Below are 23,470 nucleotides of genomic sequence, written 5' to 3' on the forward strand. Positions count from 1 at the left end.
ATCCATGTTGGTATATAAGGCAGGGAAGAGACAGTATATGTGTTAAATATAGTACACAATTACGAAGAGAACAATCGTTTTGCCGATTGCAGTGTGACATCATTGCATCATAAGATTGTATATAAAGAGACTTTTCTGCAGTATGTAAATCATGTAAGTTTTATTATTTATTTACGTAATTTTATAAATTATTAAGCATACATAAAAAAAAATTTTAAATCATTTGTTATTTATAAATGATATCTAATAGATATATGTGTAATTATATCAGTTGCGTGACTTATATCACGTAGGCATTTTTTAGCTTTATATATTTTTTTTTAACTAATCAGTTTTAATTATACGTTTACATTCCTCTACTCTATTATCTTCTATTTTTATAATATCATACATGTTTTATATTCACATTCGTTCCGACAATTATTTTTTTTTTAAAGAAAATATAATCAACGCAATAAATACATACACCTATATTTATAAAAATTATAAATATAGCAAGTAATGCATTTTAATCATCTAGAGATTTGATGTGCAATTATTTTGATACAAATTTTAAGTAAATATATATGTGAATGTATTCGTATAAGAATAGTATAAAATAATAAAGTAAGTAATAATAAATAAAATAAATAAGAGTAAATGTGTATTGTATACACATATATATATATATATACACACATATGTATTGCATTCGAGAAATTTCTATTGTAAACAAGATTTTTAGATCTTTCAACGAATTCTGTTTGTTTATAGCTTATCGTGGCGCCATACATTTAATCTCAACAACTTTTGTATCTATCAATTATTTTCTAATCTTGGTGAAAAAAGAAAAGGAAAGGAGGGTAATGACTACAGGATTGAAGACAATGGAATTTCTAAGATTAGGCCGACGAGTTCGTCGACGTTTAAATGCTCGAAGCGGTGAGTAATAAATAGTAATATTACTTCCGCTCAATCTAGATCGCAATATTATCAAATGATCCGTGATAATAAAACGAAACGTGAGTCTGCTTAATCAATTGCTAAGTCTTTCCACACGTGATATTGTTTGTGTCGTACTATTATCACATTCGCATGCATTCACTCGAATACGTGATTAAACTTAAACTGAAATACGAGCGAAAGTATAGCGCTCATAATAGCTGAAGAAATGTTTCCACGAATCGTTTTAATTGGTCAATAATTACTTTCGTTATTAATATTATCAAATGACTTTAGAAATTTCAACATGATATTTTTGGCATCGAACGAAAAATTAAATTTACTTTAATTCTATTATAATTCCATATCAATGTGCACAAAAATTCAGAATCAACAAATCATCGATGAATTTCTCCGACAGATTGGAACTAAATATAACGTAGCAAGATGCACGAGTATCAATAAGTTTAAAAATTTTTTTCAATGTTTGGATAAACTTTCGAATCGAAGAAAAATAAAAACTGTTAAGAAATATATAATCGTTTAGCAAATACGTCTTATAATTTTCATAATATCTTAATAAGATGTTGAATAACCTTTGGATTTGATAAATGAATTGTACGATATTTCTGTATTCATTCGATTAATCATAAGATTCGCGTCCTTGACAATATTTTCTTTCAATTGCGCTTCATCGGTGAAAAAAAAATAATATACATATTCGCAATAATTTACTACCAATATTAATTTATTATTTCTCTTAAGAATATATCTCTTTTGATTTTCGGCTATAATAATTTTTTCTTCCGTCACTTTGAATCAATATTTAATGCTTATTTAACGTTTCTAATATTATCTTTCTATATTTATTTTTAATTCCAACCACTTGATCTCTATTTTTTTCCTTTTTAAACATATAATATTTTTTACGTATCGTAAAGTAATAAAGTTACACACTTTTTATCTCGTATATTTTTGTCCAGATCTTTCATCTAAACAATTTAATTTAAATATCCATTGAAATGTCACCGTTGAAAGTTCACCGTTGAAAACGTAACACGGTTTGATTGTCTGCGTTCGAATTCATCTTATTAAGAACAATTTGAATAACAATTATGTAATGCTCGTTTATCGATGTACATATAATAGAAGCGATTTATAGGAAACCTTCAGTTGTCATAAACAATGCGATAGAACGACGAATTATGGCGTCTCATAATTTTCTTGTAAAAGTGCAATAGAAATGTTTAATAATTCGCCAGGGAAACGGCGCGATCGTACAATTGTTTTGAGAGATTTGTTCAACTCACGTTCCGCTCGTCGCATGTTTTTAATGTATGAAAACATATTGCGCAGACTTTATACTTTATCTCATGCGTGATTATATATAAAAAAAATACTATTGAAATCATCATCTCTCTGTCGAAGAAGATGGGATGGGAGGCGGAAAGTGGGGCACAATTTGTTCAAACATTGTAATTAAATGAGTTTAAATTAGAAACTGCTCTGCATGCGTGATTTCTTAATATTTTTTTCATAATTATTGTGCGTTCATATTTGTATAAACGATCTTTTTTTTTTTATTCCCTTCTTTCTTAATAATCATTCACGAAAAGAAATCGTCAAATTATATAAACAAGAAGAAACATCTTGAAACCAGTTTCAATCTTGAAATATTTAAATATCCCTTGATTTTTACAAGTATACGTAAGTATATATATATATATAAGTGAAGATCGTAAATAACTGCATCTTGATGAGACAATTGCATGTACATTTGAGGATGATAATTCATCTTTATGAAATTTAGTTTTTCTTTGCACAGTGAGCGACCAACTTCTTGGCGACGGAGAGGAGAAGAAGAAAAGGGTGACGTTGAACATCGACACGAAAATGTTAAAGATTGGATTTATTGGAGGAGGCAAGATGGCTCAGGCTTTGGCCAGAGGTTTCATACGGTCTGGTAATTATTAATATAAATATTCGCTCGTTCGAAATAATATTGTTATTCTTTGCGACGACTGGACATTGATATTGAATTTTATATAATTAATATTTTCTGACGTAAATACGCTCGTTTTTATTATTTAAATACGGAACGATTTGTTATTCCTTTGATTTTCCAATATATTTGCATAATCCTCTTACATATTTATGATTTTCAGGATTAAGCAAAGGTGAAATGATGCTGGCTAGCTGTCTTCCGAATGATATAAGTAGCATAGATGCGTTTAAGGTACGAAGTAATTTTTTTTTATCAAATGAATTTAATTTCTTATCGTTGCATTCCAAGATATATAAATAATGATAATAAAACATAATTATCAGATCATTATCAGGATTAAGCATTCGCTTTGAAAAAAAACATAAAAACAAATATTTTTTGTTTGCTCAGCGAATAGATAGCAAAGATAGAAATATGCTTGACATTCAAAGCAATAATTAATTTTTACCGTATCTATTATTACGATTAAATAAACAATTTTAAATTTAATAAAATCAATATTATAATTTTAATCTATGCGTACAGTTATTAATTTGCAATTCAAATTTACTTTATTTTAGTATACTGTTTCTTTAGTTTATTGTTTCTTATTCTTTAAAATTCAGATTTATTCAAATTTGACGTTTTAATTTTATGTTTAAAAAGAAAACATTAATAATTAAATAAAGGATAATTTTATTTTAGCGTTGATAATATTAATAGATATAATATACTTTTTTTTAAATATTTCAATTGAAATAATTTCTATCAAGATTCTATCAAATATATAAATTTTACACTTGTAGATTATTAATTGTTAACAAATATTCAATTTATCGATAATTGTTGTACGGAAAAATATTTCCAATATCGTATTATATCTTATTTTTTATAATAATAATAATTCCTTCATAATAATTTTATGTATTATTATATACATTATTTTATTTTATTAGTATATTATTGAATATTTGATATATTTTGACTTGGATTTTCTAATATCTTAATTAATTTATGATTCCAGGAAATAGGATCAAATACTGTATTTTCAAACCAACCTGTAATTGATTATGGTGATGTATTGATTTTATCAGTAAAACCACAGGTGGTTCCAAAGGTTCTTCCAGAGTTAAAGAATTACAAAAAACTTTTACTTTCTATTGCTATGGGTATCCCATTGGCATCATTAGAAAAGGTAAATAATTTAATTTTTCTTCTTGTTTATATATTGATATATAAATTATTATATTATCATAATTACTTTCTGTATGATTTTAACTTTTCTATAAAAATTTTATTTCTATTATATATATATATATATATATATATATATATATATATATATATATATATATTGGAATTACAAATTTCTAGCTGAAATTCAATTTATTTTTTAGAAATATTTTTATAAAATATAATACAAAAAGTTACATAAACATATACATAACTACAATTATTATATAAGAAATAATTTTTAATGATTTATGTTTTAAAAAAAAAATATTTAAAAAAATGAATTTTTTCAAAGAAATTGTTGCATAAGAAGATTAGTTTTTATATTTTTATATTTCGTATTAAGTTACAAAACATTTTTAAAATATAAATTATTGTTGATGATATAACGTATGATCAAGCATGAATGATAAAGCACTTTGATATATTATATTGCATCGATCTTGACATTCTATGAATTATATACATATATCTCATGATCACAAAAAATATAATTTATATTTAAATTTTATTCAAAATTTTGAATTTTTTTTCGAAAATATATTTTTACAAGAAATGAAGAATAAAAATACACGACTTTGGCAGGAAAGTTTTCATATGCGTTAAATTTATAAATATATATCCTGATTCATAACAAAAGAAAATTTTTATTTTTTATCTTTTATTCTTTTCATTTGTTGATTTCATTATTTAAGACTTTTAATTTAAAATTTTAATTTCAATCTTAGGCCTTACCAGATGGAACTCCGGTAATTAGAGTAATGCCCAATACGCCAGTTCTTGTAGGTTGTGGTGCAACAGTGTATGCTCGTGGAAAGTATGCAGGCGATAAAGAAGCTGAAATAGCAGAAAAATTATTCTCCTCTGTGGGTTTATGTGAAGAAGTACCTGAAAATTTAATTGATCCCGTTACGGGTTTAGCTGGTTCAGGACCTGCATATGTATGTTTCACAATTTCACATACACATACATACATATATATATATATGTATATATATTTCTCAATAATTATAGTAATAAATAATTCTTATTCTTTACTTTTCACCAATATAGGTGTATATGATGATAGAGGCTTTGGCGGATGGAGGTGTAAAAATGGGTCTCATGAGGCCATTTGCGTACAAATTAGCTGCTCAAACTGTTCTTGGAGCTGGTACTATGGTTCGAGATACGAAGACACATCCAGGACAGCTTAAAGATGATGTAGCATCGCCAGCAGGTTTAAAAAAGCTATATTTAATATCATGTAACATATTTGTTAATAATTATTGTGCATTTTTTATTTAAAAATTATTTATTCTTATTTGAATTAGGCTCTACCATAGTTGCGTTACATTATTTAGAAGAGCACGGATTGAGATCAGCTATAATTGGAGCAGTTGAAGTGTCAACGAAACGATGTAAGGAAGTTAGTTCAAATACAGAGAAAAATTAGATTGACAGAATAAAGGAAGAGTTGTAGTTATTGATAAAAAAAACGAAGAAAGTAAGAAAATACATTGTTGTAACAGTTATAGTTGTAGAAAACAAAGTAAATAGTAATAGTATAATAGTTTCAATTTAGTAACGATTATGTATAATTATCACAATTGTCATCTTTTATAAAAAATTCCTAACATAATATTCTTGAAAAATATTTTGTATATTTTGTATATAACTCTTTTAACTTGATAAATGTTTATGATTCATTGTTGTATGTTCAAAGAACAATGTCCAAAAATTTAATTTAAGATCTGTTATTTTTTTGATGATAACATATTTTATAATGAAAATGTATAAAAATGTATATAATTATATTTTATATTTAATGATAACATTTTTACGCTTATGCTTTTAGTATAAATGAAATAAGAACATGTTCGAATATGTTCTTTGTTTAAACAATTCATGATAAATTAAGACTATAAAAATTATCATACAAATTATAATTTTTTATACATGTAAAAAAATAATATATATGTAAAGATATAAAATTATGGCATTTTATACTATATTTAAAAAATAACATATTAAATGTTATTTTTATTGTTTTACATTGAAATGTTAAAATAAATATTGAAATTTTAAACGTTTCTATTACAAATTTTTTTATAAATTGATTTTTATAATACCTTTTCTTTTTAATACATAGAAAAATTTCTATTCTTTCTTTTATTATTATATTTATTTATATCTATTAGTGTATTTATATTTTGAAAATTAAGTTAGTAGCTTAGATTATATTAATTTTAAAATGTAAAATATTTATGAATATTTATGAGATAAAAACATATAGCATTATAATGTAAAACTATTTAATTAAATCTATAAATAAAAATTAAATATTTATTATAATTTTATTATAATAATTTATAATATTTGCTGTTCAATTAATATATATAATAATAAATAATAATAATAAATTTTTCTTGTGTAAAATTAAGATTCACTATTAAAAAAAATTAAAATTTGATTTAATCTTAAATTAAATATTTCTCTATAATATATAATAATTTTTTTGAATAATATCATTATATATCTTTGTTTTTACATTATAATTCATAAGATTTATATATAATAGTTTAATCTAGAATCTATATATTACAAAGAATTTATATTAATATAGTCATGTATTATTATTCTGTTCTTAATTTTTTTTTCACTTTTTTTTATTTTTGGTGCTTTTCTCTTTGGTTCTATAATTCGTAAAATTTTCTTTTTTTATTTATAATACAAATTTATAAATTTTTCAAATAATATGTTAAGAAACATGCATTTTCATACTGTAATTTTCTTTTAATAAAAAAGAGCATAAAGGTAATTATTTATGCTATGAATTTCAACAACAAATTATTTCAAAGATTTCTTAATTTATAATGCAATATATTATTTTCATTGTTCTCAATTGCATATCTTCCAAAAAGATATTGTGCAATTCTTTTTTAGCACATTTGTTTATTTTTTCTGTCCAACGCATATGATATTTACAAAAAAATTCTATGATTTAGCTTATTATAAATGACATACATACTTTTCTTTAGAATTAGTAATATAGAATTAGTTCATTTTCAATTGCAAAATATTCTTCATTCTAGTGTAGCATTTTTTTCACATTTAGTTTTCATTATTCAAGAAATTATTATATGTTTTCAATTCTTTATGTTTTTTTATATTTTTTTCAATTGCTTGTCAATTGTTTTTTATAAATTTTTTGATATTCAGTTTTATTTAGGAGAAAAATAAAGTAAAATATAAATTAATCAAATTAAAAAAATATCATTAATAATATTTTAAAAATGAAATGTAATTTATTAATAAAGAATTGCATGAAGAAGTATTCACATTTAAATTGTGTTATTAGATCTATAATATCTTCTTATCTATATTATATATGGATATATTCTTCCATTTGAAAAATTTATGGAAATATTAATCAATTGAATTCACGATCATAAGTCTGAAATAAAAAAAATTTTAAATTAATTTATAGTTAAAAAATATATATATAATTTATATTATGAATTATAAAATATAAAATGTAATATAAAAATATTTATTTTTTACTTACTTATATTATTTTAATATTTGTAATAAGATGAAAGAATGACTGTATTTATACATGTATTTATTCATAAATCAATATTATTTTTTTTTCTTTCATTCGTTCATTTTAAATATTTAAATTTATTATTATCACATTTTATTTTATTAGGAATTATAATTATTTTGACATTTATATAATTATTTAAAAGAACTAACTATAATTTTTTCGTAATTTATAATATTTTTTATATTTTCTATTATTTTTGCACATGATTTTATTATTTCTTATATAAAGATAAAAAGATAAAAAATTTTATAATACTTTTTATGAATTTTACACTAATGTAATATTTTTTAGGTTATGTTTTTATATATAATATTTTCTTGTTTTAAATTTATTTGATGATAATGATGAATAATATCATATATAAATTAAAATGAACAAATAGTTTAATAATTATAGTTAAATTAACTATATTATTATAGAAACAAAATATGATAACAAAATATCATTTAAAATAATAAGTGTGAAATAAAAAAAATTTAGTAATAATACAATAGAGATATTAATATGAAAAATTTTATTTTTAAAAGATAAATTAATTATTTATAAATTATTTATTACTTATTTATTTATTTATAAAGAAAAAAAATATTTTAATATAATTTAAATATTGTTTAGAATTTTTAAATTTTAAATATAAATACTATTACAGTAACCGAAAGATGGCACATATATCAGTCATCATTAATTTAAGTTTGAATTAGAAGTTTTCAGATTGATTCCTTTTTATTTGTGATATATAAAATCTTTGTATTTGATAAAAAAATTATTCATAAATACAAAATTTCGTGGCTTCAATATCTTTTTTAGAATCAGTATTTATTTCAGAGTATAAATTTTATAATTTATTTTAAATTAAATTTTATTTGAAATTTTGCATTGCTTGTAATCATTATTTTAAATTAAGTATTAAAATCTAATAATAAATAAAATAATAATATTAATTTAATTTAATATTTCTAAAGCATCTTTATCAATATATTTAAAATATTTTGTAATTGATTTTTTTCAAAATGGTTTAAAAAATATTCAAATTTTAAATTCTTGTAATGCCGTTAGATGGCAGCACATGGTACAATTATAAGCACGTTTGACAGTAGAATATTTTATTCGGAAACGTTCGACAAGTGGCGTTTGATATTACAAGTGCGATGTGTGATGATGTGTGTAAACAAAAAAAGTGCATTAATGTTCCGCGAAATGTTTGGCAAACCTGACGCAAGTCTGTGATAAATGTTAACTTCATCGAATAATTGGATAGACATTGATGTCAAGAAATATTTCGGTTACCATCACAACGAATCATTTCAGCGAGAATTGTGGGTGAGTGCTTTTAGGTTATGCATTGATTTATGAATAATGATTTCGCTTATTTTAATCGTGTATCGTATCAATATTTGTTATATCATTGTAGAATTATTTTGTTTTTTCAATTTTGTCAGAAATTACTTATTAATGTACAATCCGTTCTCTTTAATCTGCCATTCATTTATTAATTATCGTATTTAATTTTAATGATATATGTAGTACTTATGTATCGTGAAAAGAAAAATATAAACATATAATTATTCAATTACCTTTATAATTTTTGTAATATTATTGAGGTTTATCTTAATCATGTAATGAATTTCATTTACATGATCTAGAATTATTTTGTAATAATCGTTTTATCTTTCAATATATTTTTAAACTTGAATATTCAAACGTGATATTTGTACACAACTATATATTCTAATTATAAAAAAAATAATATATTTCTTTGTCTTTTTGTGTATTATAATTAACTACAAAAATCAGAACGTTTTTATTTTATTGTCTTCTATATATATTTATACATACATATATAATAATAATAATATAGTATCTATAATAATCCATTAAAAAAAAATAATAATAATTATTATTATATACATATATGTGTATTATTATTATTAACAAATAATCTTAAAATTTATCGTATGATAAATTGCGATTTGTTTACGTTAAAACGTACTATTTTTGTAATTCCTTCGATAGCTCAGTTGGTAGAGCGGTGGACTGTAGTTGGTTGATTTCTGGAGACATCCATAGGTCGCTGGTTCGAATCCGGCTCGAAGGAAAATTTTTTTAATTCCCAAAAATCATAATTTTCGTTTTTGTCATTTGCTTTCATATTTTTACTTTTTTTTTTGCTATATTTTATAACAGAAAGTTACGTAATTTAATAATATAATATTAAGAAATAGAAAAAATAAATTTTTCTTATTAAAAGAATTTTTTTTCTTGTTTTTTGAATGCGTTATTATATTTTGTTAATCGATATAACATAATGATTATTATTGTTTTATTTTATGCATCAAATTCATACTGCCCTCTGGAAGTGCAACTACATATCATAGTGTAGATGTTTGGTGGTAATGCAGATTATCCTTTTTATGACTGCATATTAACTTTTCTCCATTACTTCTAAATTAAAAAAATTAAATTTTAAAAAAGAGAAAAATGAGAAAGAGATATCTAATCTGTATTTTTATTAAATTGAAAATAGTATAAAAATTATTATTCTATTTTTTTTATTTAATTTTTTTAAAAAACAATTGAAAATATCGAAAATTAAATATCCTTTATTAATTTTAAATTATGAGACATTTATTTTTAAATAAAAAATATTTGTATTAGTATCTCATGTTAATCATTCTCACATTTGTCGCAAGATGGCTTCAAAGTCATCTCGCGATCGAATTTTCGACTGAAATTCAATAAGAATCTCAGAAAATAAAGGATTGCAGCAAATAAATTACAGTAATAGTACCAATCATTAATGAAAAAATTTCTAAATAATCGAATGTGTCGTGAAAGAAAATAGGGATTAATCTACCCTGGGCAATCGAGCGAATCGTTCGCGACGCTGATACACCGCGGGCGCGTTCACGTTAATTTATCGCCGGTCCGCTCTAATCGTCCTTCGTAATTTATTACTACTCTGTTCATATTTATTGGAGGGGTAGCAAGCTCCTGGTGCGGTGTATTGTACGCGCGAAATTGCTTATATTGTTGGTTGCACGTCAGATCGCGATAAATTATTCGATCGCAAAGGTGTGATATCTGACGCGCGGCCGATAGATCGCAACTGTGGACGAATATGATTTGACGCTGTACTTTATGCGACGTTGCGCATGCGTTGTACATAAGCATCGTGCAATAGTCCGATAGAGAATTTGAATTTTAATATTTTTAAGGATAATTTCTTTTTCAATTAAAAGATTTGATCATTATTAAGTCAATTTTGAAAAATTATTATTTAATATCGTATTAGATATTTTATTTGTATCTATCTATTTTTTTCTTAAAAAAAGATGAAGTTATAAGACAGTTTTAGCACACGTATTAAAGGTTATTGATCGAAACGGATTTAACTGATCCTCTATCTTCAACGTAGTCTCTGGTCTTCGGTTCATAAGTATTCTATTCAAGAGGATGATATCATACCTCGATTTACTTAATAGAAGTTTTCATTGTTATTACGCTAACTCGGAAACTCTGTATCTATCTTATTATACAGCTTATCGTTTAGCGAATGTATATCTTATCTTTCCCTTCTATTCTAAATTTTCTTTCTTTTTATTTTAAAGCATTCATTCTCCTTTCGCATTTTTAATCAAAGAGTTTGATTCTTTCTCTTTCTGAAAGCGAAACTTCCTATAAAGTTCCGTTAAAGCTTTAAACACATACACATTCAAAGTTTTCTGCTGTACGCACTATTTGCACGCAAGTTATTTCCGATATACGTGTATATCTGACGCGTGAGACGTGCATACCTGACATTTGAAGGAAATCGTACAAAGCAAGCCTTACGTGACTTGCCATACCACACTGTATGAGTTGATGTGACACTTCGTGTGAATATCACGATGCTTATTCATAATTACTAAGCTAATGTGTAAACGTATAATTTAAAAATGACGAAGTAACGGTTTAATATCATAAAAATAACGTTCCTCTAAAATTCTAAATTTCTAGAGAATTAATAAATAGAGAATCAATTTACATTATCGATAACAAATCTTGCTCAAACATTGAACCATAGGATACAGACGATAATCAGATCATTCCACAACAAGCAGATGGGATGAATCGCGTCACCGATTTATCCGGTCAAATATTTGCTTCCGGAATTTCGATGTTGGCGAACCTGGTAACCACCAATGGCGGCGTAGCTTTTTGTCATTGGTACAACGATAATCGTATGACTTGATCGCACGCAATTTCGCTTGTTTCACCGACGAGTAATATAATTTTCCTCTAAAAAAAAAAAAAAAAAAAATCGAACAAAACGTTTGACGAATTAAATTACGAATAAATTTTCATCCTTCCTTCTTCGAAATCCGTAAAAAGAAAATTTAGAGAAACAAAAAAAAAAAATAAGAAAAAATGAAAATAACTTCTTTTTTCCAACTTTTCAAAAAAATCTCATCCAAATGCTTCAAATTTAATTTGTGATAAAAAGTAAAATTCGTTTCCAACGAAATATATATTTTTCACAATTATCATTTTAATCAGTTTAATCCTTCCCTAGTCGCACAATGAAGGAGGTCAAAACGTGAAATTCCCCTAGACTCGAACAGGTCTCGAGACTCGAGAGAGTTAGCATCGAGCTGTAGGATCGAAACAAAACTGTTAAAAGCGTTTCATTAGCCGATCGAGCTCGTCGTCGGGGGTCATTGTTCGAGAGATGACCACCGGCAGAAGACGCGAAAGGAGAAACTACGGGATCAATATTGTCCAAGAGGGGGGCGGTATTTGTTTGGGACGGAAGCGGATTGCACATGGACGACACCGGCGATCGATTCGAGATGGAACTCTTTCATTAAATCGAAAAACGTCTTCGTTCCAGCGTGAAAGAACTCGATCGAGATTCGAGACGGTGGATGGTTTTCTCGGGGAACAGGTGCGCCGAACGAGTTGATTCTTCTCTCCCTTTTTTTTTCTTTTCGTAAAGGAACTGAAATAGATCAAGGTGGGAAAGGATGATTTCTGTTTTAGCGACAAGAGAGTTTCTTTGTTTTTGAATAAGTTGAGGAATATTTTTTTTTTTCCGTTTTGAATAAAGAGAGCTTTGTCTCTCAATTGAAAGTGATGAAAATATGTTTATAGGTGCTTCTTATTCATATATCGATTTATATAATTCTTCGTACTTTTGGATTGATTCGGAGAAATTTCACGGGAAGAATTCTCGTGGAAATAGAGAAAGGGGATTAAATATAGAAATAAAGATTAAAATTATATTCGCGATATTGAAGCGAGAATGGAATTTATTATTTTGATGGTTAAACGAATGGAAAATTATCGGGATTGAAACGAAATCGATCTATCTGCTCGGTATTTAAAATTAATGTCCCTTGTAATTAAAGGAAGTGTCCGATGAATGCGCCCGCTCCGCCGGTAAAACGCAACGATAAATATTTAACATCCAACTATTTTTCATATATTAATAATTCGTGTCGTCGTTGCGCCAACAGATTTCCAGATATTCATGAAAATTTATTAACGGTGGCGGGGAAAAGTGCCGATGAATAATAAAAATTAATGGCCTCTGTAAACTGATATCCCATACCGAGGGAAGAGGAGAGGGGAGGGAAGAGACTCTTCTAGAAAAACGCAACGACTGGAGGGAGATCCGAGGAGAGATCGAAATAGAATTTGAAAAACGATGTAACGAGAAAAATGGATACGAAATTGGCGGTTCGATAAAGTTTAAGGAAATAAAATGGAATCCCCCTCTTGCGAGATTTATTCCTCGTTTTATTTCTTCGCTTTGTATATACACTTTATCTCGGGCAAGAACACCTTCTTCTTATGTAAATAACGATGTTTTATAAAGAAGCGCAAGGCGAATGATCCCAGGTCTCAGAAATAAAAATAAAAATAAAAATAAAATCCTGCCTTAAGGGAGAGAGGAATCGATAAGAGGGATCTCTTAATTAAAATTAGAAGATCGCCGGAACCGTCGTGTTGCGACGCTTTCGACAATCGTTTCGGCTCGTCGTCCCCAATTTGCATAACAGTAAAGATCCCGGGATTTCGTTGTGCACGGAGAGACACGTAACACGCGGCCGTTACTTAGGCAATTTCATTAACCGCGAACCTACTTCCTGCGTGGGGCTCCCGACCAACGATACAACAGCTTGGGGATTGCGTCACGATCACGTGACCGAGCCTGCGCTGCCTTCTTTCCAAACTGGTTACACGCATCCACTCGGCCTCCCCTCGAGCAAAACCCTGCGAAACTCTCGCTGCAACATCTTGGCGGTTGTGCAAATTGGTAATCGGTGGCCGTATGATAAACGTAATAACCGCGGATTGCCGAGTTTTCTACGGATGTTTTTAAGTAATTCGGTGCGTTATTTAGTCGTTATTTAGGAAAATTGAGGGAATCGCGTTGCGAGAATCTTTACGCAATCTTTGGAGATAGAGTGCGAGAGAGTTGAAGTATCTTTTCAACGTGAAATAATATTTCGTGAAAATGAATATTTCTTAATCGTTTTTTTCCCTTTTTCTTTTGGATTTATCGGATGATCGAATATATATCATTACGCAATGTATATTCGAGAGAATAATCTTTCTGTCGAATCGTGAGATAGTAATAGTAGTCTGATGGAATAGCGAGGATTTATGGATATATTTTTTTTTTTAGATAGGTGTTGTTTCGAGAGTAGCTTGTTCTTCGGTATTGCAAAAGTTCGTTTCGAAATTATTCAAATGTATTCTATTGTGGTTAATCGAGGTGACGATCGAAATGCACGAAGTGATTTTTGTCGTACGAGCGGGTGTCGTGTTCGGCAGATACATCACGGTTTTCGATTCATCGTGGAATGAAGTCGCTGGGAAGAAGCGTATCTTGGCGTGCCATCGCGAATCAACGAGGCCGTTAGACAGTCCATTTCCTTCTCGTCTCGTAACGGTGACACCGGTCTTTTTACGATTTCGTGGGGAATACGAAATCACTTTAATCGAGTATCGCCGCACTTGGGCATTGAAAACTCACTGAAAAAAGTAACTTAGAGTTAAAAATCTCGAATAAGATTTATTCGCTTTTATTTTTTTTTACCACTTCGACTACTAATTTTCTCCATCATTGGTCGGATTATTTACGATTATTTATCGAAAATGGATATTTTTCGTTTCGAAATTTTTGGAATAAGACGATCCAAAAATGTGTTTATCATATATAATTGCACATATTATTTTTATTTTCTTTACTTTTATATGATTATAAAGCAGAGGACATTAACCTATTAAAAAAGTAACTTAAAGTTAAAAATCTTGAATAAAATTATTTCAAGTAATGCTTATTAAAATGCTCGAATAACATTTATTCGCTTTTCGTATAATCATTTGCTACAATTATTTGTAATTATTATCGAAGTAATCTATTAAATTTTGCTTATCATTTATCGCAGTCTCTTCATCAAGGCCAGTCTTTGGAAGTTAAAATAAGAGATACATTCGAAGATATATCTTTCGAAATTTCGATCGAAAAAATTTCGAATAAATTTTAAATAATTACTTATTAAAATGCTCGAATAAAATTTGTTTCTTTTTCATATAACCATTTGCCATTATTACAATTATTTTTCGACTGTTAAATTTTCCTCGTATCGACGACGTGCAAATTTTTACGTTATCCTTCTCGCTTCATCATTCATTTTTCTTTTGAGAAAACAAGGTGTACGCGATAAAGTGAAGCGTGATTCGCACGGTCACGATCAAAGTCGTGCCGTTCTCGAACAGCTCGAAGAATGCTTGCACGTCGTTCCAGTGAATCCGAATAGAATGCAAAGTGTACAGGTGAAGATTCAATGAGCGCATAAACCGATGGAATACCGATAAAAGCGGGACGTTTCGTGCAGCTATTCTCGGCTGGAAAATGGTCCCTTGGCTCGCATTGGCCAATAAACACATTGGCAGCATGTTTGAAATTCGCGGGCAAAATTCCACTTCGGCTGAAAGATTCTTAAATTCTTCTCGAACTTTTCCGCGGAGAAGACGAGGGGGAAGAAAGAAAGAATCGAAAGAGAATAAGAGTTTCAAGGAAATTTTATCGATAAAAATTATTCAGAGTCGAGTTGAAAATTTCGAGTGAAGTTACTTTGAATCGTTTAAAATTTAAAGAAAAAGAGAAAAAAAAATTTGCAACAATTTTTGAACGACGAGGATAAACATTCCCAAACACGAGAGATCAAGAGACAATACACCGGAGAATTCGTGATCCAATTACACCCCCCCTCTCCCTCGAAGCCATCGTTGAATTTCATTCCAATTTTCTTCGACTCGATATTCGTCGTATGCAGCGTTAGAAACGAAAACGTATTATTTGCCCGGGGAGATTCGACCGTTCCCTGACCACGTGAATTATGGAAACTGCCGACTGCTCACACGAGCAAATTCCCCAAAGAGTGCTCTGTCCACCGGATTCGCGACTCATGTTATTAGTTCTGAAACCCTCTTTGAATGCGGCTGCCTGCCTTCCTCTCGCATTGTCACGCCGTGTTTCAACCTTTTTAGGTCTCGTCTCCTTTTGCGCGGTGATAAGTAGCCACGGATACTGTTTCACTGTTCAACAATTACAAGTACAGTTCGTTTTAAAAAAAAAGTGAATAATAATCCTCGAAATTATCGATCGTCGAGTTAATAAATATTGAAAGAATTAAATAATTGATCTCGAAACGAAACTAAATATTCATAATCCTTGGGGATAATTTGTTAAAATTTTCGATTCGGGAAATTAACGTTTGAATTTCGCTACTATCGTATCAATCGTACTGTTATTAACGACCGTGTCTAAATTAAATTACCAAGAAACAAAAGATTAACCGATTAATAACACGATAGTTCGAGGAAATTATTCAAAGATTATATCTGAGTAATTATCATACGTTATGTTCGAGGCGCGTACGTAGCACACGTCCCAAGACGAGCATGAACAAGGGCGCACCTGTAGATACGCTGCGACCTATAACCTACCTGGGAATTATCCCATTTGTTCCTAGAAATCTGGCCCGATGCATCTCACGCGTGCCGTTCCTATCTTATCCTGGTTATTCCTGGCAATCTCTAGCAATTATCGTTGAAACGTGTATTTCGCTTCCGATGGAATCAAACGACAAAATTCGTGAAACGACGAAACTTCTGAAATCAAGATTTAACATCTATCCAATTCTCCCATTTTTCCTATATTTTTATGCGTTTCTTCGTATTATATATAAATTTCATTTGTCCGAAGACCAATGAAAGTGTTATGCATGAAACGAATTGTGGCATTTATTATCTCATTATACGAAAATAACATTACAAAAAAAGGTTAGAATACACGTATTAATAATAGGCACACCACGATATCTTGCACACGTGACCACCAAGTGTCATCTCCAGGTTCCGTCAGATGGCAACACACATACTGCAAGTTAAGTGTAACATACATAACGGAAAGAAAAAGAGACGACGATGGAATGCAACGCTCGTAAAAACCGCTATTGCTTTCTTACCGCGTAAGAGGACCGCGTAAACGGATCACGTACAGATGGTAAAAGATCGAGAAACAGACCAGGAATCTTTATTTCCAACGGTCGCTCTGAATACAGTTGTCCAGACATTGCTGTTTTAGCGTTTTTTTCACCTACGCTGAATCTTTAAACACCTTCCCTTTATCTTTCGATAAATTCGAACATCGAAGATCCTTAAAAATACGAATATGATTCACCGCTCGATGTATTCGATGAAAACTCGAGTTTTTGTATTTTTAAGGATTATATACAGAGAGATAGACAATTGTATTCGTTGAAAGCTTGAAGATTGAATTAAACCAAATTGATTCACGATAGCGCGGAGTTTGATTAAAATGGAGAAATAATAATCTAGCGGTGCGGTATATAAAGACGTAGGAAATTATTAGAGAAGCAAACTAGCGTAGTACCGAATGGTACGCAAAGGAGGTGGATAGGTTAGGAATCCGTGCTGACACGGGGCTATATCTGAACGTCGTCGCCGGCTCAATTTCAATTTTCCACCCTTCGAATGCAGCCTTGCAGCTTACACACGGACTGATCGTTGCTTTTCACGTATATACGTACTCGCGTGTATGTGTATGTGTGTATATGTGTTTGTGCTCGATCGACAGTCAGACGCGTTGGAATGTGCTTGGGACAATATTCGAGGAGAAGGTTCTTCCTTAATGGTTAATAAACCAACCCCCGATAAATTCTCTCTCGCCTATCCTCCCCTCCCTTCCATATTCTAATATTCTCTCGTCCTTGTCTGTTCACCAGTTCACATCAACGCGTCCAGGAACGGAACGATCTTTTTTCCTCCAGTTGAATATTCACCTCGTTTGGCCTAGCAGCCAATTTTCCTTTTATTCGATCGGCCCGGATTGTTCTTCCTCGCCGGTGTTTCGCCGCTTTTATTTCCATACCGTCCTCTCTCCCGCCGAGTTTTCTCACCGCCTGAATCGATGTTCTCGTTAAGCGGCGGTGACTCCTTGACGCTTCCTCTCGAATTTTTTTACGAAACGTATTTCTTTTTTTCACGGAACGTTCGTTCGTGACGCGAGTTAACGCCAGACACGTTTCATAAGCTGATAATCTAGATTATTTATTTGGTGGAGTTTTATCGTGTGTTGTCGTTTATTCAAACGCGATGAAGTTTAAAAATTACACGTGAAAATGATATCAGAGAAGATAACGTAAAAAATAGAAACAATTTAAAAATATCTCACGATATTTTTGATTTAACTTTTTTAAAATATAATTTATCGAGAAATTCGTAAATTCCGATTATTTATATAATTTATAACAATATAATTTTTAAGAACTTTACTTTTATATTCTTCCTAGATTTAATTGATGTAATTTAATAATGTAATGTAATACACAATCGCATCGCTCGCTGGTGTTTTTTTTTATTTTAATCGAAGATTCTTTGAAGAGAGGTGTGATTTAAACGCCTTTCACAGCGGTTTAAATAATCTATCAGCAGATTATCGCAGTGGGACGAACTTAAAAATAAATTTCAGTTCGTTCGATTACCTGGGCGCCGTGGCGTTTTATATACATCGGAGGACACCGATATTTCTTCGTTTCGTAAGAGCGATTTATATTGTGCGTCGAGTCTTAGTGACGTGAATTATCGGATATCTATAAAATCGTAGATTAACGCGAGAAAGGAAAAGAAAAAATACCATCATTGAACCGGGATACAATAAGTAACGGAATAATTTATTTCTATAAATTTTTATTAAAATTCTCCTCTTGTATGAAAAGATATAGTAAAAAAAAAAAAAGAAGAAAATTTTAAAATCAAAATCAGATAAAAAGATTAGATTGGGAACACTAATATTCGAGAATTTGTTCTCCTTTTTTTTATTTATACCATGATGATGATGCACACCCACCGAGACTCTACGTCCTGAGACTTTGATGAATCTTCTGGAGGGGGGAGGATAAAAAAAAAAAGATAGAATTATTTTATTTGATTAAAATTTACGCGAGGCTGTTCGTTCGTTGACAAGATTCTCGACAGGATATACGTGTGATTAAAAAGTTATTTACGATGGGACGTTGTTTGTTATAATTAACAGGCTTGATATTAATAAACGAGATAGTTGGATCGCAGAGGGAAACGCGATAAATTCTACGGAGGAATGTCGAGGATTTCATTAATCACCACGTGTGTATCCTGTGTCTGTGTGTTTTTCAATATTCGATTCGCGTTTTCTTACACCGATATATTTATTCCATATTTATGCCACCGTTGAGAATAAATATTCCCATCGAACGAGGAGCCATTCAAATTTCAGAATCAGGGGAAATTAGGGGAAAAGAAATTCTTATTCTCGAAGAATCAATCGATTTCAGACAATTTCAGAAAAATCGCAAAGATGGATTAAACTCGTCCCGATTTCACATTTCTCTTCTAAACTCGATCTTCACCGCTCCTTTCAATTCATCCCTTAGAATCCCTTACAAGTTTTCGAGTTCTATCTCGATCTCTCTTTATTATTCGAGAAATTAGGAATTTTTTTTTTTTCAGAAGAAGAAGGAGGAAGTGTGTATGTACACTCGTCACGAATCGAGAAAAGTCGAACGGCCATATTGAATTGGAAAGTTTTCACACAGGGTTTTCGGGGAAGTTGGCTCGGCCAAGACGGACGACAATTGGCTCGACTCGGTTCATTTTCTTACCGGTGGCAGCCAGTGCCCGGGGAAATTTTCTACTTGAAAAAGGGAATGGAAATTTTTCTTTTCCCTCGAACAAGGAAGAACAAGTTTGTCGGCCGTTCGCCACCTACTGCTCGATATTTTCTTGTTTTCCGTCCGACTCTCCCCGGAGATCTGGTCACTTGATGGAATAAGGAATGACGCATGCAAGGAACCTTTGAGGACTTTCAAAGCAAGGGGAGAGCAGATTTACCCCCCAATTGAAGTCTTCGTATCACGTAAAATTTTTGTTTAGCAATTCGAAAACTTTGGAATATTCTAGGGATACCTAGATATTCCATGTCGTTTATTTATTAAAAATCGCATCATCGTTTAAAAATCGTCGAAATCAGGGATCCTGTCGAGATATTTAATCGTGTAATTAACTTGAAATAAAAACTTTTTGTTATTATCCGTGCAGGAATCAAGGTTGATATCTAGGGATACCTAGGTATTCCATATCATTCTATATTTATTAAGAATCGCTTCACTATTTTAAAATCATTAAAATCATTAAAATTGTTACGAGACTGAAATAACGAATGAAATAATACAATTGGCGATACGGTGGTGATATCTAGGGATACCTAGATATAGATATTCCATATCACTCTATATTTTTTAAGAATCGTATCACTGAGATATTTAAACATGTACAACTTAACTTGAAATAAAGCCTTTTTATTATTATCCGTGCAGGAATCAAGACTGATATCTAGGAATACCTAGATATTCCATATCATTCTATATTTATTAAAAATCGCATCACTGTTTAAAAATCATCGAAATTAGGGATCGAGATATTTAATCATGTACAAATTAACTTGAAATAAAGATTTTTTGTTATTATTCGTGCAGGAATCAAGGTTGATATCTAGGGATACCTAGATATTCCATATCATTCTATATTTATTAAGAATCGCCTCACTATTTTAAAATCATTGAAATTATCCATACAGAAATCATTTGTTACAAGGCTGAAATAACAAATGAATGAAATAATACAATTGACATCTAGGGATACCTAGATATACTTTATATCATTTTTTAATCGCCGTTTAAAAATCATTGAAATTAGGGATCCTATCAAGATATTTAAACATGTACAAATTAACTTGAAATAAAATTTTTTGATTATTATCCATGCAGGAATCAATTGCTACGAAATAACAAATGAACGAAATAATACAATCGGTTAAATCGACGATGATATCTAGGATACCTAGATATAGATATTCCATATTCTATATTTTTTTAAGAATCGCATCATTATTTTAAAATCATTGAAATTAGGTTATCCATGCAGGAATCAATTGTTATGAGGCTGAAATAACAAATGAATGAAATAATACAATCGGTTAAATCATCGGTGATTCACGGTGGCGGATATATAACGTTTCCCAGACGAAGAATCGCGAATTCCCTCCGTGCTTTGCGACAATGGAAGACACGAGCGCCGCGCGTTTGCCACCGGTTGCACCAGCAAAGACGAGTTTGCTCGTGCGGTTACGTTGCCACATCTCACGTCTCTCGGATACGACGGTCGAATGAAAACGCGCTCCTTGATCAATATGGCGCTCTTTCTAAGTTAGTTCGCGGGACGTGTGAATATAATTTCAACTGTGGAAAATGGTCGCGCGGTTTGCACATTGCTGTTCGATGTAAATGGGTATCGTGGAATTGAAATCTTAAAGTCAAGAAGATGTTGGAAATTTGTCTTAACCAACGAGATATATTTTCTAGCACTTCGTCGAGAAATTTTTACAGTTTTTTTCGAAACTGAAAATTCCTCCTCGATTCCAAATTGTCTCTCGATTAAATTGCAAGGCGTTAAGGGTGTTAAGTTAGTCTGTGGTGCGTTAAGAATTTTTTTTTTTTAAGCCTGAACAAACAACAATCTGCGATGGAATATTGAAACGTTATAGCTGTTATCATCCCCTCCTTTCTCCCTCCCCCTCCATACGATACGATTAAACACTGGATTTCGTAAAATAATCTCGCCTACTTTAAATACCGCTTAACAATCCTAGTTAATTGAAGATTTTGTGGGAAAATTCTGGCGGGCGCGTCGGTGCGCGACATAGTCGCTTTGTAGGGAGTGTCGATCGCGAAAACAATATTGTCGGTGCCGAAGATTTGCATACACAAAATGCTCGTATGCATATGGAACAGGATCAAAAGCGTTCTTGTTTTCTCGCCTCTTGTTGCTTTTCCCTCTCCCCTCTCCCCCCTCGCACGCGGATTACCTTCGTACGGGCGTTTCTATCGATGCCTCTTCATCATACACAGCTTGCATATTTTTTTCTTTAATCGATAATGTCCAATAAAAAATTTTTATCCTTCCTCGATTCGATCCGTCGATAATAAATTGAGATAAATACATTCCATCCTCTTTCATCCGTGGAAAATAGTTGAAAAGGAAGAGTTGTCCTTTTTTTTTTTTTTTTCTAATTCTAAAATAAAAATATCTCCTCCCTCGTTACGAAATTTTTGAAAAATTTTGCACGAATATCGATAAAAAGTGGAGGGGCCCGCAATTCACAATTGCAATAATTTTCGTAACGAGCAAAAGGAAGTTCGCTCCACGGATTTGCAAAGTGGTCAGAAACGCTGTTTGCTTCGAATGAAATGGTCACCTCATTTGCATATTTTTCGTGCGCACACTTTAACGTCGAGCGAGCGATCAAACTCCGATGCAAAACGGTGCCAAGACGTCCTGTCGAGCAGACGGGATCGGGATTAAGAAGATCGTTAAGAAGCGTCCTTAATATCTTGTTGATAATCCGTTATGGAAAACGACAACGTTCAAGGTGGTTGACAAATTTTTTTTACAAAGTTTGAATAAACTCGTGGCCTCTTTTTTTCTTTTTCGTCGCTCGTCAGATGGCACGGTTCGATGAAATTTAATGCACGATTAACCTCTCGGGACGTGACAAAATATTTCCTCCGTGTAAATAAAACGACTTTATTATGCGTGACGAGACAATTCGTCACGACACTTTTAAAAGTTAACCTGGCGTAACGAAAGATGTAAGATAAAGGAATATCGTAAAATTGTCTTATTTCTTGAATTACGATTACAAATAACGATAATATATCATTTCCTATTTTTAGACTGCGCAAATTCGTTCTATTATATATTTTGTTTCTCTACAAATGGAATGTAAGAACATGTTCCATCCTCGTGTAGAAATTAATTATCCACTTTAAACGTAGCTATTTCAACAATAAAAAAATTTTTTCTGTTTAGTATTTGCGCTCATAGAAATCAAAGATATTCTAAAAGTTACTATTTATGGTTTTTTTTTTTTAAATAAATCATTCGATCTAAAATAGATAGAATCGAGCTTAATCGAGCTTAAAAGGATCGATTATCCCCCATCCACAATTTCCAAATTTGCTCTCCGCCCATCCTCTCCTTTAACATCGATACTCTTCCTCCCCTCGTATCATTAACACGAAGGCAACAGTTAATCCCGTCAGGCATATGCATACAAACCGTAGCGTCTTCAT

General features: G+C 30.3%; 2 protein-coding genes, 1 long non-coding RNA gene and 1 other non-coding gene across 7 annotated transcripts in view; 3 read left to right on the forward strand and 1 right to left on the reverse strand.

Annotated features, from left to right (window-relative positions):
• The first annotated feature begins 10 nt into the window (after nt 1-10).
• On the forward strand, nt 11-6,210 carry LOC107997918 (pyrroline-5-carboxylate reductase 2). Of its 2 annotated transcripts, XM_028666717.2 has the most exons (8): nt 11-153; nt 754-921; nt 2,747-2,884; nt 3,087-3,157; nt 3,930-4,100; nt 4,867-5,079; nt 5,192-5,357; nt 5,452-6,210. In XM_028666717.2, the coding sequence occupies exons 2-8, from the start codon at nt 846-848 to the stop codon at nt 5,571-5,573; spliced, it is 957 nt and encodes a 318-aa protein (XP_028522518.1). In that variant the 5' UTR covers nt 11-153; nt 754-845; the 3' UTR covers nt 5,574-6,210. The 2 variants fall into 2 exon arrangements, with proteins under 2 accessions (XP_028522518.1, XP_016912354.1); XM_017056865.3 differs by lacking the exons at nt 11-153; nt 754-921 and adding an exon at nt 1,033-2,628.
• A 1,195-nt stretch (nt 6,211-7,405) lies between these two features.
• On the reverse strand, nt 7,406-8,404 carry LOC133666125 (uncharacterized). Its single transcript, XR_009829801.1, has 2 exons — nt 7,686-8,404; nt 7,406-7,574 (listed from the first exon to the last, which is right to left on the reverse strand). It is a non-coding gene; the product is annotated as an uncharacterized LOC133666125 (long non-coding RNA).
• Nucleotides 8,405-8,831: 427 nt separating this feature from the next.
• The window catches only part of LOC108003281 (prolyl 4-hydroxylase subunit alpha-1), a 301,958-nt gene continuing 287,319 nt past the window's right edge, over nt 8,832-23,470 (forward strand). For 2 of the 3 annotated variants that reach the window (XM_062075347.1, XM_062075350.1), the window contains exon 1: nt 8,832-9,047. In XM_062075347.1, the coding sequence (XP_061931331.1) occupies nt 8,958-9,047 (90 nt within the window). In that variant the 5' untranslated portion in view covers nt 8,832-8,957. The remainder of the gene's footprint in view (nt 9,048-23,470) is intronic. The other variant, XM_062075355.1, reaches the window with a different exon arrangement.
• Nucleotides 9,731-9,822, forward strand: Trnay-gua (transfer RNA tyrosine (anticodon GUA)). Its single transcript is given in 2 exon segments — nt 9,731-9,767; nt 9,787-9,822. It is a non-coding gene; the product is annotated as a tRNA-Tyr (tRNA).

This window comes from Apis cerana, linkage group LG5 (genome assembly GCF_029169275.1).
Source record: "Apis cerana isolate GH-2021 linkage group LG5, AcerK_1.0, whole genome shotgun sequence".
Taxonomy (NCBI): Eukaryota; Metazoa; Arthropoda; class Insecta; order Hymenoptera; family Apidae; genus Apis; species Apis cerana.

What these genes read in the sequence shown, in the direction of transcription:
- LOC107997918 (XM_028666717.2), top strand. Translation starts at nt 846, where the DNA reads ATGACTACAGGATTGAAGACAATGGAATTTCTAAGATTAGGCCGACGA. An exon ending in CATTGGCATCATTAGAAAAG is followed by an intron (nt 4,101 to 4,866) that starts GTAAATAATTTA and finishes TTTCAATCTTAG; the next exon opens with GCCTTACCAGATGGAACTCC. An exon ending in TGATGTAGCATCGCCAGCAG is followed by an intron (nt 5,358 to 5,451) that starts GTTTAAAAAAGC and finishes TATTTGAATTAG; the next exon opens with GCTCTACCATAGTTGCGTTA.